This window comes from Limanda limanda, chromosome 23 (assembly GCF_963576545.1).
Source record: "Limanda limanda chromosome 23, fLimLim1.1, whole genome shotgun sequence".
Classification (NCBI taxonomy): domain Eukaryota; kingdom Metazoa; phylum Chordata; class Actinopteri; order Pleuronectiformes; family Pleuronectidae; genus Limanda; species Limanda limanda.
The window spans coordinates 6,205,262-6,229,478 of record NC_083658.1 but is presented as its reverse complement, the minus strand read 5'-3'; the positions used below and the strand labels follow the sequence as shown (position 1 = coordinate 6,229,478).

Genomic DNA, 24,217 nt, shown 5'->3' with positions numbered 1-24,217 from the left:
ATCGACCCAGACAACCCAGCCCTGTAAATTGCACTCGGAGAAACGAACAAAACAACAAAAAACATCGCTGGGCTTTTACAGTATTGACGGCCGACGCTTTTTGGAGCGCCGTTACTTCCAGACGAGGATTGAAAAGGCTCCACGAGAAAAGGTCTGATAGCGTTCAGACTCGTAGAGTAAATTCTGATGAACAACAGCGTCAAACTCTTCAAAGTCTAAGTCTTACACTAGTAAACGTGAGGGTGTGATGAATAGCATGATGCTCTACTCAAAGAGGAAGTGAGATCATGGGGCCCGATTCGAACCAGATCACAAATGGACAGCTTGAATGTACCCAAGATGCATTGGGGCCACCGATCACTCAGACCTGTACACTGACTTTTTAAAAGGGCATTTCTACCGTCCGCAATCGGTCGTTACAAATGGAAATTACATAATGTTTCTTTGCATACAGAGCATGCAGGTGAGATCCGACCACAACTGGTCCCACAGCGCACGTGGACCAGGTGTGATTCCCACATGTTAATCCCTGGTACGAGCCCGGCCGTTGACTGACAGCACCACCGTTGTGCAAACACTGCAGAGTGGCGTTGTTGTCAAACTTGTCCGCTCCCAGGTCAGACAGCGGCTCCTTTCTTTACGCAGGACTGATAAAAATCGTGGTTTCACTGCGTGTCTGTGCGTGTGAGTGTGTGTGCGAGCTGTGTTGCAACACACAACAACTCTGACAGTGACATCTCATTGTGAACCTTTCTGTTCACATGGTCCACGATGTGTTCACATGCTGAGGAGACATATCCAGGCCTCCGTCCGTCATGTCCTGTCCAGAGGTTTTTTTTATTGTTCCACCTCTCACACAGACAGGAACTGTGCAGAGTGGGGGGGGAGACACCTTGAACAAACAGAGACACTTCTCCATGGAGCAAAACCCACATGATGTAATTGGAGAAATGTAGCAGCCAGTGTGCAAGGGGTGAATATACAGTGTGTGTGTATGTGCTTTGGTTGCTGGATATGGAGAGCCCGGGCAACTTCAGAGGAAAAACCTGTCAGCAAGAAATTACCATTCACGTTCAGAGCCAAAGTCCACATTAAACATATAGACAAAAGGTCAACACGTGACCTGAGCCGGCTCAGTTCACTACAGAAGGCCGTGTGATGTGGTCAAATGCTCTGGGGGGGAAGTAAGTGAAAGTTGAGTTGAAAATACCTGGTGGCTGGCTGCAGTAATGGTCATAAACCCTGCCTCCTCCATGTTGGTGAATGGGACCTGGACCAAACTAAAAAGTCAAAGTAAACGACAAATACATTTTTCTTGAATATGGTTTCTGTTATTTTTAAGTCTCGTTATCCTTCTGAGGTACATTTGGTTTTCATTTGTAATTTGATGTTAATAAATAGGGGAAAACGTTGAGCCAAGTATGTATTTTTATATGCTATACAAAAGGAGTGACAGCTGAGACTCACTCATGATTGGTCGAGCGTATTAATCAGCAGGACCTCAGGCGCTCCATCCTCTGATCGCCCCTCTGCAGACTCTGGCTCCAAATGTGTAAGTCGGCGTGGCCTCATATTTCTGCTTCACTTCTGGATAGTTGGAGGAAGTGGAGACACGTCATCCATCTTTAGAGACGGTCAATTGTTGAATCACTTTGTTGCATTTAGTGTATTGGGTAAAGGACTGCACAAACACACAATTACAATCTGCCAAAATCATCCAAAATGTATTTTCCGTCCCTACACAAGAAGCAAGCAGATTACTTGTAACACTACAAGATTTCTGGTCCTTCAGACTTTCAAAATTTGAAGCCGCTAAAATGCAATCTCACAGCAGGTGAGTGTGGAACGTAAATCCAAAGACGAAAAAAGCCAGAGCGTCTTTATTTCCCCCAGCTCCCAGGGTTTGAATAATGTTGTACAGCAACACACACGTTCCACTGCTGACGGAGTGCGATTGCAGCCAAGTGCTGGCAGCAACAGCGGCTGATGAGTCAGCAGCTGGAGGAACATAACCCGCATCATATACTTGTCAACTGCTCTGCAAACACAGAAATAAACCCGCCATGAAAAGTGTGTTCCCTCTTAAAAATCCTCAGAGCTCATATTTGGGATCGTTTCCTTCTCCTTGTTCGGTTTAGGGCCAGAAGAAGCTGTCGGACCTTTATTATTCCGCTCCGCACCTTTTGGGATGAAGCACAATGGCGGCTGGGAATAATTGCTTGTCCTAATTATGAATCCATCTGCCACGGCGGCTTTCTGATTTGATGGATTCCCGAGAGCAAAACCGCACAATGCGCGGGAATAAAGCACCGAAAAAAGGTGCGGAGCGGCCATTAATATCCATACAGGCAATTTCACAACACGCCTAATGACACAAAATGACAGACAATGACGATTAGGTAATTAGTATGTGAGGTGTGTGGGTCTGTGTGTGTAAGTGTGTGTGTGTGTGCAGGGGGGATTAGAGAGGAGAGGGAGTCAGGCATATAAAATATTTACTTGTAAAGGAGCTAGTGACACCAGCTGTGAAATAAATGTCATGCTGGGTAAATTTAACAATATTTCCCTCTGAGGTACTATTTCATGGTACTTTACTGTGCTTAATTTGTTTTTCCACCGCACTTTATTTCCACAGGTCACAGCCACTGATACTTCATTAAAGCTATTCTCATAGGATTTAAGACTGGTGTATTATGGTGTTATTTATTATTTCCACTGTATTAGATTACTGTTTTTTGATTTTCCAATTGAGCAAATAAAAGATGATTCAACTTTCCCCTGAGTCCACAGAGTTTGTGACTTCTGTTTTTCAATTTTTACTTGGGAACGGAGACGTGTGCGAAATCCTGTCAGAGCAAGTTTATGGTTAAAATACTGGAAATGTGTCATATATAATATTTAATAAAATATGTCTTCACTATTCTTCTTTATCCTATGTTCTTTGTGTACAAGCGGTTATATATCACATATTTAACAACAGCAGATGTAGACAAAAATCAAGATAAATACAAATGTATTGATATGAAAACATTTTAATAAGGATTATCAGTTCTAATATAATTATAATAAAGTGTTGTTGGAGCTTGGGAGCAGTTTAAAACAGTAACATTTATGAATACAATGATCATACAGTGTTATTTGAGTTTGGGAACAGTTCAAAACAGTATATTATTAGAATAAAGTGTTATTGGAGTTTGGGAACAGTTTAAAACAAAAACATATATGAATATAATGATCATAAATTGTTATTGGAGTTTGGGAACAGTTTAAAACAGTATATTATTATTATAATAAAGTGTTATTGGAGTTTGGGAACAGTTTAAAACAGTAACATATATGAATATAATGATCATACAGTGTTATTTGAGTTTGGGAACAGTTTAAAACGGTGTATTATAATAATAAAGTGTAATTTGAGTTTAGGAACAGTTTAACACAGTACATTATTATAATAAAATGTTATTGGAGTTTGGGAATAGTTTAAAACAGTAACATATATGAATATAATGATCATACATTGTTATTGGAGTTTGGGAACAGTTTAAAACAGTATATTATTATAATAAAGTGTTATTGGAGTTTGGGAACAGTTTAAAACCTCAACATATGTGCATATATTGATTAAGAACTTTTATTTGAGTTTGGGAACAGTTAGAAACAGTATATTAATAACACAAAGTGTCATTGGAGGTGTTGCACAGCCGGTGGATGTCGTTTCCTGGAGTCGCAGTGATTTCTTCCGGGTTCCTCTCGGGGTTTGTTGTGTTTGAATCGGACAGACTCAACATGTCGCTGCGGAGGTAAACTCACATTTCTCCTCTTCACTCACCCGGAAACCAGACGTCCTTTGGGGGGTTTCTCCGGCGGGTTGTCTCGCTAAGGTCGGACCGGACCAGCGACTCTTGCACCGTGATTTCATCCCGACCGGAGGCACCTGTTGCCCGGGTGCTTTCCACAGACAGGTGTCCTCTGGCGGAGGAGCGGCTCCAGGCAGGTTTAGCACCGGAACTTGGATTATTAATCTCTGTATTTGATAATAATAACTCGACTGTACAGCTGATATGAAAGTGACGGTGACCTTCGGGGACACTGCGGTGGTCGTGCCGTGCAAAGCGGGATGGACCGTGCGGGATTTAGTGGATCAAGCCACGCGGAGGTTCCGCCGGATCCTGGAGCAGGTAAACACACCTTTCAAAATACTACTGTCTCCCAACTCAGCCCTAAACTCTGTCTCTACTCTGTCTCCGTGTATTTGTACTCACAGATGAAGTTTTTGGATTTATCTCATTCCTCACATCTGAGTAGATATACTTCCCATAACTTGGCTGAGGTATGGGTCACCTGACGAGCCTAGTATTTCAAATAAGCTAAGTGCTAGCTTAAAGTAAACTGTCATTGTTTACAATATAAATAAAGGTTTATTTTACTGCTCAATCTGAACAGAGTTTGGGATAGTACTTACTTTTTTAAAGCTGTCATCTCTTTCTTTATTATTTAATTTTATTCTTTGTTTTTTCATCCTCCCTTTCTTTAAGCACTTTGCAGCTTTGTCATTTAAAAAAAAACAACAACATGATAAATAGAGTTATTACTTCTAATCCACAAGAAGTTTGACCCCCCATTTAATGTTTCTTAAAGGGTCAAATATTTTCATCTGAATATCCTGACATCATCTTTTGTGGTGGCCAAAATTTCACTGGAACCTCCAAATATCTCAGGATGAATCAATCGTCATTATTGAAAACAAGTAAAATAAATAAATGTCTGATCAGCTGATATATAAATGTAGAAAATATGACAATGACCTGAAAGATTCCGTTAACGAATTCTAATGATAAAGAAATGCACCAAATTTACCATAAATTGTATTATAAATGACACAAATACAACCAGATGACAGGGTGCACTAATGTTCTGGAATCCCACTGTGACACATGCATCCAAATACTGTACATGCCCAGTCCCAGCAGACCACAATGCATTGCAGTCCGACATGAAGCATGCAGTGTCCCGTGACTCGGCTGCAGAAGCTGTTTCTCTCCTCCTCCACATCTGGATGCATCTGCATTGAACCTGTGGTGAGGAGTAAAACCCACAAGTGGACGAAGCTCTCCAGACCCAGCTGATCATATCTCATGCTGTAATAAGAGTCCAGGGACCACTGGGGGTGCTTGTCGTCTCCCTGTGACTTTTGCTGTTATGAATGTCCCACATACACCATGCACAAAGATATGACCCCCCCCCCCCCTTCCTCCAGCTTCCTGCTTGCTGATGCTGCAATCCATCGGACATTAATCATTCTGTCCAAGTGACCTTTTATTAATCAGCAGCATTGTGTGTGCATGCTGTCCCTGCGTGATAGTGTGCTAATGTGGGTTTTGTCTCCGGGAGGACGTGTCTGCAGCCTCGGCCGTCCCCCCCCACACAAAGCGCCCGGTTTAAGCCCCGGTATCTCGGCGGGCAGGTGGAAGTTTACTGTTTGATGTCCTCAATGTGGCTGCGGTGGAGGAACGTGCGGCGGTGGAAGGCAGGCTTTGTCCTGGGAGTGATTGGGGATTAGGACCGGTGACAGGCCGCGGGTCTTATCGGTTGGCTGGTGCCCGCTCGGCCCGCCCACGCACCTCCCCCCCCCGAGAGCCAGGGGATGGGAGACGCAGGGATGGACGGACTGACACACAAACATGTCAGACGCACCCGGGTGACCACACGCACCCAGCAGCTAATCTTGCTCAGTGTCCCCTGAGCCATCCCTCTGCGAAACATAACTCGTGTGATCAGACTGCACCCAGGGCCTTGATTGTTTCTCACAGAGCTCGTTAATTAGGAGCCGTTTGCAAGCGAGACACTGACTCAGCAGTCTGTTGCCCTCTCTTAATGGAGAGGACAGTCCGGCTCTGGAAGTGCCACAGAGGTCCGAATGGATCTGACCCGGCGCAGTGGCTGCTCCTGCCAGCGGCGTCCACTCACTGCCCACATTAACCGCACATTTCTTCTCTCGCCGGCTCCACCGCTGACAGCAGGGACAGTGTCAGAAACCTGGGTGTAATCGGCGATGAGTTGTTGTGTTTGTGTGTGTTGGTTAACGGTTGACGTGTGCGTGGCGAACGGGACTCGGCGGCGCCGCCTCCGTGAGTCCCTGTCACGCCGTGCAGACCTTCCTAATTAGCAGTTTATTTAGTGTGATCTCAGCTGTGACTCTCTCTCCACATTCAGCCGCTTTCTTCCCTTCTGTTGAGGAAACGGTTTTGCCAGCAGACTCTCTCCCTGCACAGTGAAAAACCTCCTCTCCTTACACCGTGTGGTTTTGTACAATATAAATGTGTATATGTGAGATTCTGGCAAAAAAAACGAATTTCCCATATTGTCTCCACACTCTGCGGGAGCTCGGCTAATATGTGATGAAGTTGTGTAAAGTTTTGCACCTGAGGCGTTAAGAGTTATAAGTAGAAGAAAATGAAGTAAATGAAAACTTCAACTTACTTCCATCTGTCAACAAAACTGCATAATTATATATAAGTATGCAGCAAGTTTTGAGTTTTATGGAGTTATTGCCTATTCCTATTACAATATATCTCTGAGGACTAGAGATAACTGCTTGTTTTCTATTAGATATCAAAATGGGGAACATGTTTATCAAAATTTCCCATAAAAAACACAATACTGGGATTATGATTTTTACAGTAGTTTCTCCTCAACTATTCCAGAGCATAGTCCAGTAATGTTATACTATTCGTTCAACCATGTGTCGTCAAACTCTTGTCGTCAAGGTTACTGTCGTGTGTTGATGTCACAAAAGAGGAAGTTATACTAAGATTAAGACGTACATGTCTACATAATACCAGTAAGGATCAGAATACTCCACACGTCTATGACCTTATTCGGGATAATCAGAAAATCACGTTCATATCAGAATGTCAGTGTTTAACGTGTCTATTGAGAAAATAAAGAATCCACAGTTGCAGGAGAGAGACGTCTCAATAGGAGCTGATCCTCCTCTTGTCTTTCTGGATTACTATGTTAGTGGCGGCCCGTAGCCTGAGGGCCCTGAGTGTGGCGTTCTCCGGGGAAACAGCCAGACGCTGCCTGTCTCACGGTGCGTCTGCACAGGTTCAGTTCGTATTACAGCCCCCATGCTGCACACACACCCCCCCCCCCCTGACACCTGACAGCGTGCTGAACAAGCTGAGAGCGTTTCCTTTCCCCCCCTCCCTCCCTCCCGCTCCTGTCATCCAGGGCGGCGGTTGGGTTTGGTGCGTCAGAGCTCGGCAATGCGAAAGGTATTTTTTAAAAGTTTGATCTGACTGTTCCGACCTGCTGTTTCTCTTCTGTGGGTTTGGAATCGAGATCACGTCTTTTGCTGTCACACGTGTTCAGGGAAGTGGTCACAGTCAGAGTCCTGAGGCGACAGAGGGAGGTCTCAGTGTTTAGCTGAAGGGCACTGGAGTGGGACAGATGTCTGCCCTGGAACTCTTGACATTAAGAAGTGGATGTGATTGTGTGTCAGTTTTCAGAATGTCATACCGACTTGTTCCAGTTTGAGCTGCGTGTACAGTGAAAATAGCAGATAGACAAGAGACAACATAGTAGTTAAACAGTTTTAAATTGTTGGAGCAATCCTTTTAAGTACTGGAGCAAAAAACCTGAAAACAATAACTGTAATTCTGTTTTGTTTTGTAATTTTGTTGTTTCAGTGATTTTGTATTGATTTCTAAATCATTTTTAACAATTGTAACTAAATTGAGGTCACAATTCTTTACTCACCAAAATTCAGGGGGCCCTAATGCAAAATATTGGTTTATGAAATATATTTATGTAAAAATTAAGACAGGATTATCCAAGATATTCATATTTTGGGACCCTCAGAATTTATTCGGTTCTTGAATTCTTCATTAAAGATCTTATACGTTACAATTCCTCATTGAAATGTCTAAAAACGACTGAAAGTCATTGGTGTCATCTGTGTGTAGGATAATGTGAAGCCAGGAATTTCTGAGACACTAAAAACAGAACGATTGTAAATGAATCGTTGCAACTGAGAATTTTGTTTTATTTGGAAAGTCGAGCCACAGTTAACGCTCGATGTAGCATGTCATTAATGTCCCTGTATAGGTTGAGGAGTAATTTTTAGCTCCTGATTTCAGTCGAACGCAGGCGACCTCAAAGGTCAAGTCTCTCACCGTCCTCTTCCTCCTGAGTGAAATCTCTCTACTCCTCATCGACTCATCCATTAAAGACTCTTCTTTTTTTTTTGTCACAGCTAAATCCACACCACTGTGTAATTACACATTCTTCTGCGGATCAAAGTGTGAAATAGCACCCAACACCCTCACCACCCTCACCACCACCACCAGAGCGAATTTAGCTTCACTAATCGCCCGCCGCTTCACCGTTCTTGAGTGGTGTCGTGTTTGCTCACCAGAGGGGGGGGGGGAGTGGGAGAAGGAGAAGGAGCGATATCTTTAAACGGCGGGGGGACTTAATAGTGTAATTTGCTGGAAATGTACTCTTCTAACTGTCACAGTAATTCCCCGGCGCTTTCGACTGACTCCCGAACTCCTTTTGTCTTTTCACTTCACGGGAAGAGTTCGGGACACAAAGGGGAATTACCGAGGGGATTGACAGCCAGGGACTTCAGAAGAGTCCCCCCCCCTCCCCAGTCTTTCCCCCTGTATAGATTGCTTTCCCTCTGAAGTGTCGTTCATTCGCCCCCTTTTCATCACGGGCTAGAAAGGGAGGAAAATGTGTTTCCTGTGTCTTAAGCTCGGCCTGCAGAGGTGACGCTAATTAACACAGGGGCACCGCCGGGCTCTAATCCACTGCCGGGAATTAATCCCTCCCCCCGAAAAACCACACTCGCTCTTCTTATTCCATTAAGGTGTGTGTCTTAGCGCTGGTGACATGATGCCCTTCCCTTTTTTTGCTGTTGCTCTCACACATACACACACTCTCTCTCTCTCCCCCCCCTCCCTCTCTCTCTCACACACACACATTGTGTAAGTGAGAGGCGGAAGAATGCCGGCAGTTGTTCAGGTTGAACCGGTTTCTCTGGCGAGGTGTAAATGCCTTGCGCTGACATCATGGTTGTAGCTTTGTCTCGCCAGGTTCAACGTCTCCATCCCTCGTGGGAAGAAAAACACAACAAATGATCAATGAACACACAATTTTAGATTTTTAAATATAGTTTTATTTCTGTTTTCAGCACTGAAATGCCTCGGACAGCAGACATCTCTGTTGTCACATATTGCAATATCTGATTCAGGATCTTCAAGAGCTTTATTGCCATTGTGCAAATATGATTAAAGTATATGATATATATCACTTCCCTCCACCTTTCTCAGGCTACTTCCATTCTTATACGTTTCAGTTTTAAAATGCCGTTTTAAATCTTAAACCCTCTCGGTCCACACGAGGGTTTTGGTGCAATAATTCCTGACAATTCTAACACACTCGGAAACACACATACAGAGTTTTCAATCTAAAACGGGGTCAGCTGTGTTTTTTAAGCTTACAGAATAGTGTGGATGCCAGGTGTAACCATAGCAACAGTGATGTATAGGTGTAACTTAAAGCCACGGGTTAAAGTCAACTTACTTCCCAGCGTTGTATTCTGTTGTGTATCTTTTTATGCGTCACTTCTCTGATACAATCGCAACAATTCAAACTATGAGGAAGTTGGATATCCTCTCCTTTTTTGGGCCCTTGCTCACATTCAATGTTGAAGCAGCTTCATATTTTCTCTGGTGTCAGGATGCACTGAGCTCACTGGATTCATCGCCTGCCTGTTTGCCCATCCTCACAATGCAGTTGCGTTGTGTGACACCTGCAGTGTGTTTGCTGTGTAGCTGCGGATTACTCGCCGCTGTGTCTCTCTTCATATTGTGGGCACTTCCGAAGAAAGGGAAGCTCTGGCTTTATTCCTGCGATTGAAATCCCAGCCTCTCCCGACCATTTGTTTTTTAGAGAATGGACTTGGCCCATTGTAAAAGGCAGACGCCCTCTCTTTTTTTTCACGTCCTCCCCCCCACCCCTGTAATTCACATTTGAATGCAGCAGAGCAGGAAGAAGCCCATTCACAACGGGGCTCAGTGATACAGCAGAAGCTGCTCGCTGGGTCTTAGCCAAACTCATTCCAGCCTCGGAGGCTTTTAGCCTGTAGCCGTTAATTTATCGGGTAATGTAGTCTTGTGTTGCCATTGACAAATTGCTTATTGGAATGGGCAGCTCCTAATTTTCCATTTTCTCCTGCACACATTGTTAGAAACGATAAGGCCCGTCAACAACGCGCAAGAAATTCCTTTTAATTTGAAAAATCCAGCCAGAAAGTTAGAAATTGCACTCTGTCTCACTTTGTTTTCACAATTGTACAATCATTATCAGCCTCATCTCAAATCACACACAGATTAACTTTCCCCTACACATATTCTGCACAATAGATTGTGTCAACACGGCTACACAAAAGAGGAAGGTGCCATTGTTTGTGTGCTTCTCGTTTTTATTTAATATTTTTATTGTCGTATAGATTTCTGTCAAAAAAGTCCTTGTTCTCTTTGTCTACGCTGGCGGCACCAGGCCGTGTGTTTCCTGCTCTGTGGGCGGTGTTCACTTTGACCTCTGTCTTCATGCTGTCAGTGAAACCGGCCTGGAATGTGCCCACCGCCTCTCCCCCCCCCCACCTCCCCCCCGCCAAGCTGCAAAACTGGAAAAGCTCCTGTCCGGCTCCACCTCGCTCTCACACATACTTCTGTGCAAACTGTACTTTTCCCTGTGTGTGTTCAGGGTCATGTGGGTGGTATGATCCTTCTGGGATTCCTGATATTGTACACGCATGAAGTATAATGTTGACTGAAAGTATTTTGTCTCATAGTTTTCTTTAACTTTGTACTTTATGCTTAACGATTGACTAACATCTTCAGTTTAAGGTCACAGAAACTCCTTGTGAGCCAACGCAGGACTTCCTGGTATCTTGAATTTCTGTCAAATTTTTAAAAATGTCTTTGTCTGGAGTGTCTGTTACCAAAAATGTAAATGTCAGAGTCAGCTGCTTTCCTGCCAGTCACCTTTATAAAATGTCTGCAAAAAACTGTGAGAATACAGCAGGAATGTTTCATGTCTATTATTGCTGCTCTGTCTCAGTCAATCCCAGTGTGACCAGTTAAAGATTGCTGATTGGTTGGATACACTCTTGTGGAGTCATTGGTTGTTGCAGCTGTTTTACAGTTTAATTGTACATGTTTCTGTTCATTTAATTAAGTTAATTTGTAAATATGTCTTTGTGTCCAGCACGGGGACAGCGAAGTGCGAACCCACCACCTGGAGTACCCTGAGGGGGGGATCCTGGACATGGACGACATGCTGGGTGAACTGGTGGACGACAGAGACAAGGTGAGGACGGACACACTAGTGTTTAATGTTTGATTCACATTATGTGTATCTACCTGTAGGCTCTCAAGGTTTTCTACCTTCGTTGCTTTCATCCAACACACAGACACTTGTCACGCTGCTTGATGGACTCCCGCACCAGTAGTCGTCTCTAACTGGTTTGAGGGACACTAAATCACAGCAGGGAGTCTGTCACTCTTATCCGTGCTTAGAGTGGGGTAGCAGATTTATTTTGACTGTTTGCTAAAGTCTCCAACATGGCGAGATGTCAGAAAAATCCAATAAACACATAGTATTTGTTCTGGAGATCCAAATCTTGCTTTGCTTGTCAAGAGTTGTTTGGAGTTTGCTTGAGTTTTTCTTCTCTTTTCCTCTTGTCTCCTGACGTCTCCTCCTCTCCCCTCCTCTCTGTGTTATTTAGCCGTCATGTTCATTTGCACTGGGACAGATTAACAGACACCATTTCAGGCAAATGTGCTGAGGGAAGTTCTCTCCGAAACAGCAGTGATGTAGCTTCATAGGAGACACACACAGACACAGACACACACACACACGCATAGACAGACAATGGCCCCATTTCTATAAAGAACAGATTTCATTCCTCTTGATAATTTCCCATAATGCATTCCTAAGATATGCTAATGAGATGCCCGCAATCCATATTCATAAAACCCTGGCCTAGGACGAATGATGAATTACCAGCTCTGAGTCAGCAAGACGGCCAAATGGAATGGAAATGGAATATTCAGCTGACCCTGTTCAACGCCGTAACTGTTGGTGTTTTAAACTGCATGAACAATAGTGTGTGTGTGTGTGTGTGTGTGTACAGCTGATGACTGCAACTTTGGAAAACTACTCTTTGCGAAAAAGGGGGGCAGAACTGAATAATGGATTCGTAAACTCAGTGGGAACGAGAGCGACGGGGTGAAAAAAAAAAAAGAAAAGTTGTTTTTGCAAATCACAGAGAACAGAGGCCTCATTTCCCCCCGGATGATGGATTCATAATCACGAGATCTGCATCTTATTTGTGCACAAGACGGCGAGCCACAGATTTTAACGACTCACTCTCCGACCTAAACCGTCTCTCTCTCTCTCCGCTTCCTCAAAGTGATGATGGAGCGTCGCCGATCAGAATCCTCTCTCTGGCGTTTGATCAGATCCTCCTCTCCGACAAGTCCACCTGACGTCGGCTCTCGTTTCCAAACCCTGGTGCTTTTTCCTCCTGCACCCGGCTGGAACTGTCCTATTTACCTTTTTGTCTCTTTCCCCCCCCTCTCGCTCACCCAGCTCTCCGAACGCCTTTCCCCGCTTTCATCTCGCTCCTCATTGTACCCTTTTGTTTTTTTGCGCCTGATGAAAAGATAGCAAGCGGCGCGGGATGAGTGCTCATGATCCTCATAACGTGCCAATCATCTGATTTATCTGCGGGCGCCCGAACCCTGTCGCCTCTCACAGATTAATGAGCTGCGCCTGGCGTTCTTGATTAGTCTGACTTCCTTTTGTTTGTCTACGTTTTTATTTCCACGCCGCCCGCCGCCGCCGACCCGTTCTATCTTTAGCGCCTTTTCTTTTCTTTTTTTTGTGCTGTTATTGTGGCGAACGCTGTTTGGCCATCAATCATACAGGAGTGGTCCCATTGTGAGGGCCCTCCACCGCACAGCAGGGGGCCTGTGTTAGCCACGGATGCTAATGGGAGATAATGGTTAGCTATTTGTATGCCCGGTGGTTAGTGTAGCCGCGAGTCCAGACCTCTTTATCTGGGCCAGCCCCTGACTATTATTCAACACACACACACACACACACACACACACACGCACACAAACGCATTCACATCTCCCACCGCTGTGCGAGGCATGTTAGCATTAGCGTGCAGCGAAGTAACGCCACTGGTGGTTGATGAGGGTTGAGATGAAGAGGCGGCTGTGATTTGATTACAGTTCTGCCCCCTGCATTTACGACACGTGCACACACACACACACACACACACACACACACTTACCAACGTGCACCCTCTCAATCATTAGCACCCCCCCTCTCGAGACGCCGGCCATCAGCCTCCTCATAAATATTAATATCAATCTGATGAATGTGCACGAGGCCATGGGGAGTGGGCTTAGGTGTGACCACATGTACACAGCGGACACAAAGGAGCAGAGTGTAAAGAGAGCACTGCAGGTCGTGGATCAGTCAGTTGGACTCGATGGAGCCCCCCTCTCCTTTGACCCTGTTGCTGTGAGTGTGTTGTGTGTGTGTGTGTGTGTGTGTGTGTGTGTGTGTGTGTGTTGTGTGTGTGTGTGTGTGTGTGTGTCCTGCAGCTCTCACATGACAGGTGGAGGCATGGCGGCTGGAGTCACTGGCCTGTCGGATACCTCACTGGTTTTAATGATGGAGAGAAGTGGGCAGACGCTAGAGCTTTTGTCACATTGTGTGAAAATCACTGCACTTAGTCGACCGGCTTTTTCCTCTTCATCCGTGATCTTGTCTGTCCTTTTTACGCTGGGTTTATAATTTCAGGCATTTTTAATTTTTGAGGTTAGTCCGTCATTTTGTGTGTCTGTTATTCAGTCCGTCCAAAATTCAAGGACACACTGACCTTGCAAAACCAGTTTTCGCCTCGTGAACTTGTAAACTTAAGTACATCTCACAGGTCGAAGGTCACAATGGCTACACAAATATGGCTGGAAAAACAATATATGGAGACTGTGGCGGAGGAGGATATCTCTAGTGACAGTTATGCTGTTGTTCCCTCACGTAATGTGATGAACTGCCACATTAATAGAGACGTTTTCAATCATCCGTCTTTATTCCATTTCTCGAGTTGTCAAATTTGAAATTTATAGCCATCATTCTGACTTTTCTTCTCCTTTCCTTTCCATCCTTTCCTCTCCTCTTTCCATCCTCCCTCTCATCCCTCTCCCTCTTTCCTGTAGCAGTTACAGATGTAGTGCTTTACCTGCACACATTCTCCTATTTACCACCACCAGAGCTGTCATTCTCCCCCCCCCCATTCACAGTCCTTCAGGAACCCGCATTAGCCGCAGCCATTACTCCCATACGTCTCCGCGGTGCACAGGAGCTGTCGGGCTACACGTGATATAACAGAGTATTTTGTCCCCCCAAAAAAAGCCGCTGTCTGCCACAGAGATGGAACTCCATGTACTGTAGAGGCTGCTTGATTATAGGTCTCATCAATCCTCTCCCTGCACCCGCACCCAGCAGAAATTTGAATGTTTAACATGTGTGAGTGTCCCCTCTTGTCACGCCAATCCCCACCAGAATGGGAATTAGACTCGGGGAGCAGAACGTCTTCTCCTAAGTGGACTGTCACTCTTCATTCCATGTGCCTGAACACTCAGACACATTACCCTACGCGGACCTTGTTTTCGCCAGGGAGGGGGGGGAAAAAAGGCATAAAAAAAACCCCCATCCAGTGCAGCCGATGAGAAATCTAATTTCATGGGAAATTTAATGGAAAAAGAAAACGGGAATGATTTCCTCCATCTCTCTTTAATTAGCCCTTTTTTAATCACAACGCCTACAAGGCGGAGATGAACCTCCTGTGCGGTCTCTGGCTGCCGCGGCGCAAACGGTCTCAGCTGATCTCGCTCCGAAATGTCAGCCTGCTTGATTTCGAGGCCATCTCCCATCATGCATCTCTTCCGCCCGCATGTCACAGCGGAGGACGCGGTCACACGGAAAAGTTCGATGACATTTTAAAGTTTGGTCTTGTGGTTATGAGCTTTTGTAACTTTTTATGAGTAATGACGCTGCTTTGAATAATTATTTTAATTACAGAGCAAATGAGGAATCATTTACACACTTTAATTTGCAGATTATACACAGAGACACATACATGAAAAGCCTTTACGTGTATATATTGTATATATATACCACTTTTATATCATATTCTTTGACTTTTATACAGATTTGACTTTTTTCCTAAACTAAAACACGATCTTAGATTAATTAATTTAAGACTATTGTGACTGGCTAGGCCTTTCTCTAATAAAAGTACATCTTAAGAATGTGAGCACCCTTCATCAGCACCCAAAATCATAAATTCTATTCTGAAACAGACTGGGAGCAAGTTTCCAGATGCAAAAACAGTGAGGATATGATCATGTGTCTTAGTTGTGGCAGCTGAGTCTGTACTCGGTCAATAGATTTATTAATATGAACGTAGACCGAGATTAAACACATGGCAACAGGCACATGCTTAATTTTTTGCAAGCAGTCTTTGTAGGTCTGCACTATCTCAACACAAAGTGAAGTCAGTCATGCACATTTAACAGCCACACACAACAGCGTCTGTATCTCGCGATCAAACAGTGCCGCTGTGGATTCGTCCCCAGCCGTCCGAGGAGAACTCTCTTGTAACTCTTGCGATTTGCCTGAAGTCATTTACTAGATGTCAGATGTCAGCCCGCCTTCCGACAGGCGACAATAAAGCGTTCCCTCGGAAAACGTGCTAACCCCGACTGAGAACCCGTTTAGTGAATGGGTCGTGATTGCGAGGCGCCCCGACGTGCTGATTAGCCTTTGGTGCTCCGTGACACCTCGCCCCCCCCTCCTCACCTCCGCTCCCCTCTCTCGGCGCCCCAGCCGCGTTTGATTGGCGTCTGAATAGTGGTTTATAGAGTTGCACACACGGGCTCTGAATGGCCGGTGATGAGCAGGAGCACGAGGTTTAAGTGCAATGATTAGAAAATGTCACATGCATGCCGTCCTAATCATAATCTATACCCTCTTCACATTCTAATCAGGATCCATACATCCCTACCTGCGGGCGCGCTCGGCATCATGTCCGTCTCACACATTTGAATATTAATTTGATTCTGCACATGATTGAGGTTTAGTATAAAGCAGCTGTAGTTCACCTGTAGCCGTTATTTCCCTCCTTTTGTCTGCTTAATTGATTTCATTCGTAAAAATAACATTTAATTTTTTTAAGGGTTGCCATCGCCCCAGAAGCCCGGAGGCTCCAGACATGTTGAGCATCTTTCGACTTGATTGTCGGGAAACTAAATTGCATAATGGAAAATGATTCTTCAGTTTAAAGGTTCTGTTTTTCCACAAGTATTCTCATTATAAGAAGTCGTATTCAAAAAGAGTGTTTGTCCGGTTTTGCAGGAATGTTGTCTCGTGCTTCCAATGTGTGAAAGTGACAGAACAAACTGTATGTTTGCACGTCCGCCTGCAGCGTCTGTGTTTAGACTTACGTGACCAGATACTTGATGGTCTTGTTAAACAGATGTCAAGAATGATCACGTCAGAGTTTGAGTTTTTTCTCTGACATGTTTATGCCATGAAAGGGCTCGTTGCAATTTTCCCAAGGAGCAGAGTGGAAAAGAAATGGATTATTACCAATGCATACCTATTAACTGTTTGTGTGTGTGTTTGTATTCGGTTGAATTCAAATTTGTTGGATTCTTCTGCACAGTCTCCCCCTTTTCTTTATCAAATATTAGTTGAATGGATCAGTAGAATTCTCTACTTCTAATTTTCAACATTTCAGTCCTGTTTGTTCTGTTTTTTATCTTCAGTAATATTTATTTTGTTCTTTCTTCCTGTGAGTAAACTGAAAACCTATTTTCCCCGGAGGTGTCGTTCTGCTCAGGTGATTTTGAGTTTGTCTCTGTGCTCTGCAGTCTGGATTCCTCTCCTGTTATACATGTTGGTGATGCTCAGTAGTCTATATGTTCTATAAAGAATGTAAACTTCTAAAAGATAGGATTTGTTACAGAGGGATCCTCTCGGTGTGAGACTGTTACCGGGAGATCGGATCCGATCAGAACGGAGCGGGGGGGTGAATGTTTCGCTCGGCGGGATTCGGTCACTTGAGCTGATTTGATCGTATCTCATCAGTCTCGACCTTGATTCGACTCCCCCCCCCTTCCACCACAACAGCTCTTCATCTGATTATATTCAATTAACAATACCCCCCTACGCACACAGGCCAAAAAAAACACACACACACACACACACATCATACCCTGTTTGATTGTAATTACGATGAGGGAGCTTAAAGGTTTAAGGAGAAATATTTCTTGCCGTGTTCCCGTCTTTTCATCGGCTCGCACGCATGCGGGGTTTTCTCATAAAGTTGCACTTTGCGATTTTAATTCCTTTACATGATCCATTGCTCCACGCTCTGACTTTGAATGATGGCACTCCTCCAAAGTGATTTGTCAGTTCACTGAAGCAAAAGTCTGGGATTCGGTTTCGGATAAGGCCTGTTTCAGTTCTCTGTGTGTAGGTGTGTGTGTGTGTGTGTGTGATTTACGGCGGCGAGGTCAGGTCATCCCGCCCTCAGATCTTGTCCTGCGGTGCCTCTCCTTCTGTTCATCACACGTAGTCCGTGTTGCCCTCTGTGTCGCCATCCCAACGCCCATTAGCTCCTAATGGAGCGAGACGGTCTGGCTGTAACCGAACCTGCCTGCGCCTGCTGTGGTCTGGCAGCAGGAACCCGGGAGGGCGGCCGGGCTCAGGTCTCCTGCGGACCTGCTCCACCTAATGACACGTGTGTGTAATCGGTGTGGAAGATGATGGGACACGGGGATGTGGAGGAGGCGGCTGTCTTTGTGTTTCAAATGATGTGTGGAATCCAGTGCAGCTGCTGCATGACGGGAAACATGAATTTATGTTTGAATAGAAATAGAGATGATCCGATACCAGGATCGGTAACATCCCCGATACGGTCGGGCATCGTCAAGTATGTGAATCTACATACTTATCCCATACCACAGCTTTAAACTTCAGATTTGATTTTTCCTCTGTTATTAAAAGAATCTCCGTCCACACAACCTTCACTCAAAATTGCAACTATAAACGCTCAAATAAGCTTGCTCGGCCCAGTAGGTGGAGATCTGCATCAAAGATCTGTTACATACCACAAGTATCGTTTCCCTGACGATAGTTTCACCCAGATAAAATATTTCATGCTGGAAAGTCCCACAAATAAACCAGCGACGTGTACTGTATGTTATACTGCAGTTTTGCGCTATATTTAGGAAGTCATTATTGTGTTATCTTTGATTTATTTATTTGTGTATCACTTTTTATTTGTGAGTGTCAAAGTAGATAATAAAAGTAGTTCCATGGCATCATCATTCTCTGTATGGATTTGCTTTTGGTGTTATAGAAAGAAAAAGCCCTGGTATCTAATCGGTAGTCATTATTGGCCGATTTGCCAAAGTCCAGGTATCGTAAATGGAAAAATGGTATCAGAGAATCTCTCAATGTAAAAAGTTTCATCCAGTGACATTGACAGTGCGGTGAAGCTGCAGCTTGTGCCGTGTTTGCCGTCAGTATTATTCTTATCATTTAACAGGGATTTTGGCTCAGCAGCCGGCAGAGGAGCTAATCACATCCAGCTAATGATCTATTATAGATCAACTTGTTTACAGCAAACGCACTCTCTGACCCAAGCAGCCTCACGCCATCTGTTTTCCTCCATGACTTTGCCCCAGACTCACTCATATATATGTGTGTGTGTGTGTGTGTGTGTGTGTGTGTGTGTGTGTGTGTGTGTGTGTGTGTGTGTGTGTGTGTGTGTGTGTGTGTGTGTGTGTGTGTGTGTGTGTGTGTGTGTGTGTGTGTGTGTGTGTGTGTGTGTGTGTGTGTGTGTGTGTGTGTGAGAGAGAGGTTGTGTGAAGCATGGGGTGTTCTCCCTCTGCTCCCGAGTCCCGGCTCACTCCAACTGCTAATAACTCAAATCAGCAGAAAGTCACAGTGGCTGCAGTGTGTACGCTCCCTTGTGCACGCGCTGAGTGTGTGTGTGTGTGTGTGGTTTTTGCAGCAACAAGAGGATAAATGCTTGTAATACTGAATCCCAAGTGATTTAGGTTAAATATTTAATGGTTTCTAGTGCGACTGCACAGCTGAAACCACATCTGTGTCCATTGTGTTGCATACACAAACACACGCACACTGTTATTACTACTCATTTTTTTTCTCGGCCTCTCGCCCTCATCACCTCACTGATTGGCCTAATGAATGGTGCTCTGTGGCCGGTAATGTGTGTGAATGGGCCACTCGAATTATTAGCCAACCTATATTTAACATGAAAGGGACATATGGATGTTTTTGGGGGTTGGAAGTTATTCTGCTTTCTGCTCTGTGAAAAAACATGATTAGCAAAGCCTGTTAATGCCCAACAGCATATTTATAGAAGTATTGATTAATGGTTCAGTTTATAATGTCAACAAATAGGTGGAAAAATAGAAACGCAAGGATTATCAAATATATTCCCCTATATATTCAATCATACAAATACAGTTCATATCCAGAAATAACCCAAGATGAGTTAATTAGTTCGGTCAAAGATTTTAAATACAATTCAGTTGGCATATTACGTCTTCCTTTCCAATCTCCATTTAATCTCCATTTGCAATTCTATGTTTTCCCCTCGGCTTATTTCCTGAGTTCTTTGTTTGTGTCAGATAAGAAGAAGAAGAATAGAATAGATATAAAAACTGTATTTGTGTCGATCATATTGCAAAAGTGTTACGATCTGTCTCTGGAGGAGAAACTACAAAGTGCCTCATCAAACCAAAAGGTTTCTGAACTGTTTTCTTTCCAGATTCATCCCTTAAGTTTTTTTCCGACACTACTTAAAAACCTGCTTTGCATTGATTGTTAATTAGAAGCTGATCCCCACTCAGTTAATGAGCTCGGCGTCCTTCATTAAATCGCTGCAGTGCAGTCAGAGTGGAGCTCCTCACACCCTCACATCTATTTCCACTTTAATGATACTGTAAAAGGAACCATATAGTCTGAGCTCCGGCCCCCCCCGGACATTTATATACGTGGATGGAAGCTTCTGTCCGGCCGTGTTTTGTCCTCGTTGGGCTCGTGGTCTTTTACCGCAGCGCACATTTCTCTCCAGGCTTTAATGGCTCTCAGGAAAAAAACCATATGTTGATTGGTGGAAGGAAAAGGTGAGTTTTGCAAACACCTCCAGGCTGCGAGCGATGCTGCCTCTCCATGGCAACAGCAAGTCGTGAATGTAACGCGTGTACCAGCAAGCTCCGACTGTGGCGTTAACCCTCATGTTCAGGCCCAAAGAAACAATATGAGCTGATGGAATTGAAAATCTTGGGGAGATATCCAATAAATAATCAATAATTTAAGGATTGATAGTAATGAAAAATACATATTTCACTTTAACATCCTCCAAAGCTTTAATGTTCCGCCTGCGTAGAGAGGAAGGCAAAGGGCAGAGAGAGCGAGGTGATGGGAAGTATGAGAGCGTTCAACAGAGGGCGGATGGGAAGGAGGGAGGGAGGGAGGGAGGGAGGGAGAGACTCAGGTGAAGGGGTCGGAGTTAATCACTCCTTCCATTTCTCCGTCAGACCCCGGGAGGAAGGAGGGAGCATGGAGGGAGGGAGGGGGGGAGCAGCTGGCCCCTCCGGTGGCCACAGGGAAAAGAAAGCTGATTATTAGACTTTTGCAAAAACGTGTGTGATTTTTTCCCTCCTGCGTTGGTGTGTGGGAACGTGTGTTTGTGCACACTCATGAGAGGGAGGTTATGACTTCCTGTGCGCCAGGGGAGCCCACGTCCCTCTGAGTGTGTGTGAGTGTGTGTGAGTGTGTGTGAGTGTGTGTGTGTGTGTGAGTCCACAGATGCAGAACAGGACCAGTGGAGCCGACGCTGATGTGTTTGCTCTGCGGTGATGATGAACGAGCCGGGCTTGATATTTGTCTCGCTCTGCCTGAGAAATACGAGTCCTGCAGCCCTGCCTGTCACCCTCCCTCCCTCCCTCCCTCCCTCCCTCCCTCCCTCCCTCCCTCCCTCCCTCCCTCCCTCCCTCCCTCCCTCCCTCCCTCCCTCTCTCTCCTCATCCCTCCTTCCCTCTTTCTGGGGGCCTCTCGGGCACCGGTGATTTATGAAGAGTTTACCCTCACCCTTTACGAATGTGCATAAATAATAATGTGGCGTGTCACCGAGCGTATAGCCCCTGCACCGCGGCACCTCAGCTGGTGGCTCGCTTTGAGTACGCATGTGTGTGTTAATGGGTGTGTGTACTCTCACCGGGTGCATATGTGCTCCATCATGTGACAAATGTGTGTGTGTGTGTGTGTGGATGCAGAGAGAGAGAGAGAGTGATAACTCAACCCTTCTGAGCACCATGACAAATATTTCTAACGTTTTGGCTCTTGCCGGAAAGAGAACCTGTCAATAATGCAGATTTACACACACATGATTTCTTTCTCCATTTCCCTGAATTCACGATTCCTCAGGTTTTGCTTGTTTTTTTTTTTTTTTGTAAATCCTGAAAGATCTGGGTCATCGTTTGCTAAATTTGAATGAACCGACAGAGGAATTTACTTTGGTGTGCTCGTGTTTAGATCAGTCTGTCAGAAGCATCAAAGAGCCCAGTTATGTTCGATGTGGAAGTACGAGCCGACGTGTGGAACCTCTGGCTTCCCTTCAAACAGGAAGACGGGAGAGATTTAGAGGTTCAAGTCCTGATGTCTGTGTGCACCAGTCATTCTTTCTAAGGTGTCCCTCACCGACCGGCAGACGAGTTGGATTGTGTATCTGCTTGAGACGGTGTGTGTGTCCCTCCTTCGCGTCTTTGTTGTTGCTTCTCTAATCTTATGTGTGTGTGTGTGTGCATGCTAGGCCTAATGCCAGGTGTGTGTGTGTGTGTTCCTGGGAGGTAATCCCCCACATCTGGTTGTGTGCTGTATAGATTCGGGCTGAAATAGAAGTAGGATTAGCCCTGCTCTCACCGGTAATACAACCAATTTTCTACTTGTTTAAATAACACGGGCCCAACATTCCTGCGACGGCCCCGGCGGTGCCTTGGAAAATGTGTGTGTCTGTGTTCTGCGTGTGCTCTTGAACATGGACTAGTTTGTGTTACATGCTTGACTGCATTTAAATATAGTGTTGAAGGGGGTGTGTGCATGTTTTATTTTTTGCATGTCCATAATAAGTGAGTGCTTCCCTTATTTATATTCCAAAATCATTTTTTTACGAGTGTTAAACGATGAATAAAACATCTGGATTCCTGCACTGACATGTGCCTCATAGACCAGAATGCAATGCTGTGCACGTTGCGAACATCAGAGACACATTATTTCCCTTTTGTGTTTTGACACCACTTAGATATTTGTCGCTTTTTATTTTTTGGGAAAAGATCATCATGTTCCATTTTCCTGGGCATTTTTACTTTGGTGACTCAGACGTGTGCGTTCTCGCAAACATCAGAGCACGTCTGAAAGCAGCTTAACTTAAATAGAAATGTTTAGTGAATTGTGGAAAGCGTGCGCAGCATTTAAATAAGCAGTATCGTCTCCTTTTACGAATTAAACATTGATAATAGATGTTTCTCAACCTGCAGCTACATCCTCAACGTCGCCGCTCTTCCTGCCGCAGAGTGTCACTAATTACGATTACCTGCTCGTCCGTTTAAAACCGCAAAACACCGTCGACGCCTGGTTTCAAATTGATTGTCATTTCTCACACGATGCCACGGATTTCACCCTTGCCGATGCTCCGGCAAGGGTGAGATTCTCTTACCTCACCTGCCGAACTGTCAATATTCATCAGTCTACAGCCGTGGAGGAGCTCATTCTCCACGCGCGGCGCCTGCGTCTTTGTCGAGCGGCGTCTGATTCACACGTGGCGTCGGAGCATTTCTGTCGACTTCGCCACAGTCTTCACACCTCAGACGCCTGCGATTCGAAGAAATGAAAAAAAACTAAAAACACCAGCTACACAAAAGCGTTTTTCCTCGCGGAGAAGTGTTTTATTTTGTGCACAGTTCCATCATTTGACCGTAAAACTGCAGCTTGGCTCCTTTCAGCTGTGGTGCGATCACCACCGTGCACGCCAGGTGAGATTGTCAGGTAGCGCCGGCTTTTCATTTCTCTGCCGTCGTGTCAGTGTGCGCTGCGAGTAGGAGGCTTGTTCTCTGATCCACGGTTTAGCATTTGAAAAAAACAGGTGTCTAAAATAGTTTTTTTTAAAACGTGCACTTTAGTGAAGAAGGTTTGTGTGTGTGTACTGTAAATATAAGTGTGTGTGTGTGTGTGTGTGTGTGTGTGTGTGTGTGTGTGTGTGTGTGTGTGTGTGTGTGTGTGTGTGTGTGTGTGTGTGTGTGTGTGTGTGTGTGTGTGTGTGTGTGTGTGTGTGTGTGTGTGTGTGTGTGTGTGTGTGTGTGTGTGAGATGATTGGGTTACCACACTACTGTCGGGACGCCGTGCGCTCCCTCTGAATTATGCATCTCTTGTTCAAAGAAGGAACGAAGAATAGCATGAGAGGGAGAAAACGGAGGAGAGCGGGCCAGTCGTAAGATAAATGACAACAGCACAAAAGCAGAGCATCTCAATAGACTGGTACCACACACACACACACACACACACACACACACAAGCACAAACACACACAGCAGGGTAAGACAGCGTTGAGAGGGGAGAAGAAAAATGGGTTGATTAGTACCAGCAGATGAAATAGGGAAGTGTGTGTGTTTGTTTGTGAGGTTGTGTGTGTTTGTGTATGTGTGTGTGATATTTATGTATGCTTGAGTGGTACCAGCAGCTGCAGTAGTGTTCCACTTAAGCAAGGGGGCACTGTTTGTCCTTTTAACCGTGAAAAGTGTGTGTGCAAGAGATTGTGTCCCCAGTTGTGTATTCTGAGCTGTGTGTTTTTTAAGTAATGCCTTTTTATACAGTGTGTGAACTTCCCGTGTGTGTGTGTGTGTGTGTGTGTGTGTGTGTGTGTGTGTGTGTGTGTGTGTGTGTGTGTGTGTGTGTGTGTGTGTGTGTGTGTGTGTGTGTGTGTGTGTGTGTGTGTGTGTGTGTGTGTGTGTGTGTGTGTGTGTGTGTG

General features: G+C 44.9%; 1 protein-coding gene across 1 annotated transcript in view; it reads left to right on the top strand.

Moving 5' to 3' along the window:
- Positions 1 to 3,757: 3,757 nt before the first annotated feature.
- The window catches only part of pard3ba (par-3 family cell polarity regulator beta a), a 136,603-nt gene continuing 116,143 nt past the window's right edge, over positions 3,758 to 24,217 (top strand). Inside the window, exons 1-2 of the mRNA XM_061067263.1 lie at positions 3,758 to 4,178; positions 11,281 to 11,382. Coding sequence (XP_060923246.1) covers positions 4,062 to 4,178; positions 11,281 to 11,382 — 219 coding nt within the window. The 5' untranslated portion in view covers positions 3,758 to 4,061. The remainder of the gene's footprint in view (positions 4,179 to 11,280; positions 11,383 to 24,217) is intronic.